The sequence below is a fragment of the Crocodylus porosus genome, unplaced genomic scaffold, assembly GCF_001723895.1.
Source record: "Crocodylus porosus isolate Cpor-Errol unplaced genomic scaffold, CroPor_comp1, whole genome shotgun sequence".
Taxonomy (NCBI): Eukaryota; Metazoa; Chordata; order Crocodylia; family Crocodylidae; genus Crocodylus; species Crocodylus porosus.
The window spans coordinates 34,970,640-34,977,044 of NW_017728931.1; the positions used below are offsets into that span (position 1 = coordinate 34,970,640).

The 6,405-nt window shown below is 50.7% G+C and overlaps 1 protein-coding gene across 1 annotated transcript; it reads left to right on the forward strand.

Annotated features, from left to right (window-relative positions):
* Window positions 1-6: 6 nt before the first annotated feature.
* FBXL14 (F-box and leucine rich repeat protein 14) lies at window positions 7-3,485 on the forward strand. Its single transcript, XM_019544567.1, has one exon. It carries the CDS (start codon window positions 18-20, stop codon window positions 1,218-1,220), a length of 1,203 nt encoding a protein of 400 aa, XP_019400112.1. The 5' UTR covers window positions 7-17; the 3' UTR covers window positions 1,221-3,485.
* The last annotated feature ends 2,920 nt before the right edge of the window (window positions 3,486-6,405 follow it).

Below are 6,405 nucleotides of genomic sequence, written 5' to 3' on the forward strand. Positions count from 1 at the left end.
CCGCGCCGCGCCGGGCGATGGAGACGCACATCTCGTGCCTGTTCCCGGAGCTGCTGGCCATGATCTTCGGCTACCTGGAGGTGCGGGACAAGGGCCGCGCGGCGCAGGTGTGCGCGGCGTGGCGCGACGCCGCCTACCACCGCTCCGTGTGGCGGGGCGTGGAGGCCAAGCTGCACCTGCGCCGCGCCAACCCGTCGCTCTTCCCCAGCCTGGCGGCGCGGGGCATCCGGCGGGTGCAGATCCTGTCGCTGCGCCGCAGCCTGAGCTACGTGATCCAAGGCATGGCCGACATCGAGAGCCTCAACCTGAGCGGCTGCTACAACCTCACCGACAACGGGCTGGGCCACGCCTTCGTGGCCGAGATCGGCTCCCTGCGCTCGCTCAACCTGAGCCTGTGCAAGCAGATCACGGACAGCAGCCTGGGCCGCATCGCCCAGTACCTCAAGGGCCTGGAGGTGCTGGAGCTGGGCGGCTGCAGCAACATCACCAACACGGGACTGCTGCTCATCGCTTGGGGACTGCAGCGCCTCAAGAGCCTCAACCTGCGCTCCTGCCGCCACCTCTCGGACGTGGGCATCGGGCACCTGGCGGGCATGACGCGCAGCGCGGCCGAGGGCTGCCTGGGCCTGGAGCAGCTCACGCTGCAGGACTGCCAGAAGCTCAGTGACCTGTCGCTCAAGCACCTGGCCCGGGGGCTGGCCCGGCTGCGCCAGCTCAACCTCAGCTTCTGTGGCGGCATCTCGGACGCCGGGCTGCTGCACCTGTCGCACATGAGCAACCTGCGCAGCCTCAACCTGCGCTCCTGTGACAACATCAGTGACACGGGCATCATGCACCTGGCCATGGGCAGCCTCCGCCTCTCCGGCCTCGACGTCTCCTTCTGCGACAAGGTGGGCGACCAGAGCCTGGCCTACATTGCCCAGGGACTGGACGGCCTGCGCTCCCTCTCCCTCTGCTCCTGCCACATCAGCGACGAGGGCATCAACCGCATGGTGCGCCAGATGCACGGCCTCCGCACCCTCAACATCGGCCAGTGTGTCCGCATCACCGACAAGGGCCTGGAGCTCATTGCTGAGCACCTCAGCCAGCTCACCGGCATTGACCTCTATGGCTGCACCCGCATCACCAAGCGGGGCCTGGAGCGCATCACCCAGCTGCCCTGCCTCAAGGTGCTTAACCTGGGACTCTGGCAAATGACTGAGAGCGAGAAGGTCAGGTGAGACGAGGGGGCACCCGAGACCTCCACCCCCTCTGGAGGGACTCACTGACTGCTGCAATGGAGGAGAGAGAGGGGCACGCACAGAGCCATGCTACTCGCCGCCCCAGCACCAGAGGGAGGGATGGAGAGAGTACCCTCGTCCTATGCCACCTGCCTGTGGCTGCGCTGGCTGGGAGGCAGGAGAGAGGATGCCCGTCCCTTCTGTGCCCTGCCATGCCCCTGGGTTTCTACTTGGGATGCAGTATCCATGTCTCTCCCCTCCCCCCCATTCCCTTTTCATCATCCTGCCTTGGCATAGGAGATAGAGGCCCACAATCTTATGCACTGGGGCTGGAGATACCTGTCTTTACCCTGAGTCCATCCCCTTGTGCACTAGGGATGGATAAAGACAGACCCCCTCCCCCATCCTTATTTATCCCCAGTCCAGATACATTTTGGGGACTGGAAACATTTTGCAGAAGTGGGGGTGGAAATGGAGGTGGGAACAGGCCTCTCTTCTCTCCCTGCCTCCCTCTAAATAGAAAAAGAAAAAAAAAAGCTTACTAGTGCCACCATCCGTGTCCAGCTATCCCCTCCTTCTCTCCTAGGGACACTGACCACCTGCTCAGACCATTCCACCTCTGCCTGTTCCCCCCCGCCCAATCACCTAGAGACAGCCACAGAAGCACCCTCCTCACATGCACTCATTCCATTCACTTCAGTCAGGTCCCCAGCTCCAGTCTCCCCTCCTATACTGGAGGTGGATAATCTCCCACCATTCCAGTTCTTCTGTGCTTTAGGAACAGAGAAAAGTTATACCAGGAGCATGGGGACGCACCTCGATGCCAGCCTGGGAGAGAAAGCCAAGACACTCCCTTCTTTTCCCCATCTCCCTGCGCTGGGGATGAAAATCCAGTTTCCTTCTACTCTGTTCCTTCTTCCCCATCTTCTTCAGAGCTCCCAGCTTTTGGAAGGCCCGAGTCACCTTAGCCACACATCTTCCCTTTCATTATTCTCTCTCTTCCTCCCCTCTTCCTCTTTCTTGGCAGTGGGAATAAAGACATATCCAGCCACACATCCATTCCTCTTTAGATTGGGGTGTGCAGGTAGAAGGTGTGACTAGCACCTACCTGCCCAGGGGACTTAAGGAAGAATCTCCAGCTTCACTTTTGCTTTCATTTGAGATACTGTGACCTGTTTTTATTTTGAAATGCCTAAAAAAAGTAACTGCTACAAAAACAGCCTCTTACTCTCCCACCATTCCCTTTGCTTATGTCCTGTAACTGATCCCAGTTTTCCTCATCCATTCTCCTCTCTTTACAGTATTCATTTTCTTACATGGTTTTATTTTTAAAGACATTTGAAGTTGCTGTTCTTGTGGATTTTTAAGTACATTTTTTTTCTGCTGAATATATTCTATATATATAAATATATATATGATGTCTGGCTACCTCGTTTTAATTTGTTACTTTTTTTCTCAAAAGCCCTGGAATTCTTACAGGAAAGAGATTTTGAGACAAACATTTTGTGCCTAGACTGGAAAAATGCCCCTTGGGTTTGTATTTTTTTTTTAAGCTTTCCCTCCCACCTTCACTTTCTGGCTGTGCCTCTCACTCCTTCTCCAGCTGGGCTTGGGGACCCCACTGTGCTTCTGTGTTTCTTCTTTTTGTTTGTTTGTTTGTTTTTGGAAACTCTTCTAGCACAAACACGTGTAACACATGAGCATCCATCCAAGGATTGGGCTACTGTTAAAAGAAATGTGTGAAATGCGAGTTCAGTTCTTAAATATATATAGACCTATATATGCAAATATTTTCCCCCTCCCTTTCAAATCACCTACAAAAAAGGTCACTGTGTGAGGCTTCCTGTTTTTAAATGGAGAGAGGAGCAGAGCAGGCCCTGAGGTTGTAATGTGAAGGGGAGGAGACAGATGAACTTCAGTCTTATCTCTGTTCTGCCAATAAAATGGAGCTGGTTCTTTAGATTTTTTTTTAATTATTATTATTATTATTATAATTTTAAAGAGGAAGAATACAAGATTAATTTTTGATGAAAAATTCCTTGGCTTTTTTCCCCCTACCCCCACCCGGTTGTTGTTCAGATCCTCAAATCCTCCACAGTAACAGGCCAGACCATGGAGTTAAAGCAAACCCAGAGACCCCTATGGATTAATTGTACTGTTTGTGAATTTGTATAAAAAATAACAAAGATCCTCTTAAAACATTTTATATTCTTACAGTAAAAGGTTAAACTGATATTTATATAATAAAAGAGGAAATATGAAGTATGTTTTTGAAAAAAAGCTGTATCTGTGTTGTCTTTGCTTTTTAAAGACATTGTCTACTGGTTTCTGAGAAACATGGTGCATGGCTTAGAGAGGGTTTGGGCTGTTTTCTTGTCTCAATGACTGATTAAGTCTAATGAGTAAAAGGAAATGGAGAGTCTGGTCCCTCCTGTGCAGGATGTTGAGCAACATAATTAGAAGTTTGCAAAAATTGCTTCCTTTTGGAAGGACCAGTCTCCAGGTCTATAGCGAAAGAGTCAAACTACAAATTGTAGGTGTCTATTCAGTTTGGGGTTAGATTGACTGCAACTGGCACTTTGTTAATGAAGCAACTGACACACCATGTAATAGATCCAACTTGACATTTGGGTGTAGGGGAAGTTTTAAAAAACTTGAGACAAAAGGTGGTTGTCCTGTGACTTTTCTTTAATGCAGGGCAATTGGTCCCCCTTACTTTCCCTGCCATGTTTATAACCCAAAACTGCACTTTCTTGCTAGAGTATGACAACCTGGAAATGAATGACCAGGGAAAGTGAAATGGCCTAGTCAATTTTCATTGCCGAAACAGATAAATGCAAAGTAGAAAAAAAATGGATTTAAAAAAAATTCTATTTGAATAATCTAAGGTGTCCTTTGTACCATCCAAATCTCTCTCTAATGAATGACTTTTAACCTGATAGGGCCCTTTTTAGACTACTGTGATGTGGATCTTTTATTGTTGTTCAAGATTGGGCTTAAGCTGTGTTTATAGGGCATGAAACAAAGCTTTTTTCCCTCTAAGTCCTGCAGCAGGGCTTTCTCTCCCCCGCCTCCCCCCTCCTTCCTTTTTTAAAGGAGGGGTTGGGGGTAGAGAGAATGTGAAATGGTGGAAGAAGCTGAAGCCATTGTTCAGGAAAGTTAAAAGAGGAGCTGTCCTTGCTTGCTTGTTCAGTCATGCATACTGAATCTCCCCATGTGAGGGTCCCTATGGAAAGGAGGAGGGTGATTCTTCCCCTCTTTTTAACATTCCTCTCCAGGCCTGGCTGTATTTAAGCTGCTTTCCTTCATGCAGAGGAGGGAGGGGGTGGGGGATGGTCTGGAGTTCCTGTACATTTGCATTTTAAGCACTTCCAGTGCTAAGCAGGCCAGTCTGTTCCATCCAAACTATTCTCCTAGAGCAAACACCTCTCAAGTTAGACTTCAGGTAGTTAGGCTGCAGGTCCATGGTATCAGTGTGGCCCTGGCAAAGGGGTTATGACTGCCTTCAGCTGTAAGCTGCTCAACTTGCACATTTCACTGTATTTTTGACTCAGAGCGAAGTGTACATAATGCTTTGTTTGAAGCTATAATCGTATCACCTCCTTATCTCTTGAGGCCTCACTTCAAAGTCAAAAACTTCTCCCTGTGAAGAGGGCAGAGTTGCACTGCACCTCAGGGAGGGAGGCTCACACCTAGATGCCATGGGATTTTTATTATTATTGTAAAACTTCCAAGCTTTTTTGCGGGGGGTTCTTCACAAAAGCTACATTGTTCTCCTCTTGCAAAGCCATCACAATTGGATCTAATTGAGCCTGACACTATATCCATCTTCCTTTGCTTGGAAGGTGGTGTGGGGTCTTTCTTTTCTGCTTTAAAAAAAAGTTTACAATCACTTCTTGACCAGAAAAAGGATGTATGAACCCCAGTACACAATAGGAATTCCCAAACAGGTTCCCAATGCCAATGGCATTTACGGTAACATTTGAAACCACAGGCAGGGATGGTAAATTGCACGTTGCTCGCTAGAACAGAGCCTGTAGCAACAGGGTCCCAATGAACAGACAGCAGTATAGACCGCTTCTCCCCATTATGGTTCTATATTAACTTGGACAATGTTTGCATGGAGGGGAGGGGGGGGATGTTTGACTAAGAAGCTATAGGGTGTGTGTGTGTGGGGGGGGGGTCCTTTGCATCCTAAAGTCAGGAATCGGAAAGTTCTGAGGCAAAAATGCTGTTTGTAACTTCTCCTCACAAAAGAGGTAAGCGGCCCAGCGTGCTAGTTAAAGAGAGCTCAAGCTCTTGCAATTTTGCTGAAAGCAGAGCCTTCCTGCAGCCCTGAATTATTAGAAGGTCCAATAGTTCCCTTAGAAAATGACAAGACCTGGCTTGTGGCTGTCCCTCTGGGAAGCTCGGGTGACAATGCTCTCGTGGTCCCAGACATGAATCTCCCTGCTGGGAGTGGTCTCAGCTGGAGAAATGCACCTTTGCCCCTAAGCAGAAAGGTTTGCAAAAAAAGTGGGCAGGCCTTCATGGGGTGAGAGAAGAGAGTAACCTGTCTCCAATCACCCCCTCATTCTGCCAAGGCAACAGAGGGACCGAAAAGGTCGCCTGCGGGTCGCTCCTGAACTAAAGTGGGTCAATGCAGAGTCCCCATGAAATGACTCAATTGACATAGGAAGAAATGTTGCTCTGCTGTCTGAGGTGCTGTGAAAACCCTTCCACTTGCTATCCCGCTGGAAATACCCAAATCCTTGTCAGGGACCTGCACAGAAGGACACTTGGCTGCAGCAGGGAATCACAAGGCAGGTCTCCTGGGTGCCGGCTTTGTGACTTCTCAACTTTGAGCACTGAAGTCAACAGGAGACGAACAAATCCCGTTCACTTCAGTTGTCATTACTGAGGACCCAAGGGAGGGGAGGCGCGGCTGGGATGGGGCCTAAGTCCCGACAAGGCGGTGGCAGCCCCGTGCCCTGTGACCCCCCCGCTTGGGGCGGGCTCAGGGGGCAGCTGCAGGAAGCAGCCAGAGCCGAGCCGGTCCCAGCCCCAGCAGCTGCTGCAGCTGCTCCTGCCGGCGGCAGCCTCCAGCTGGCTCTTCCCGCCATCCCCTCCTCCCGGCCCCGGCCACATGGCGGGAGGGGGGAGGCGCCACCTGGCTCCCGCCGCCTGCCCGGGGCGTGGGGCTGCC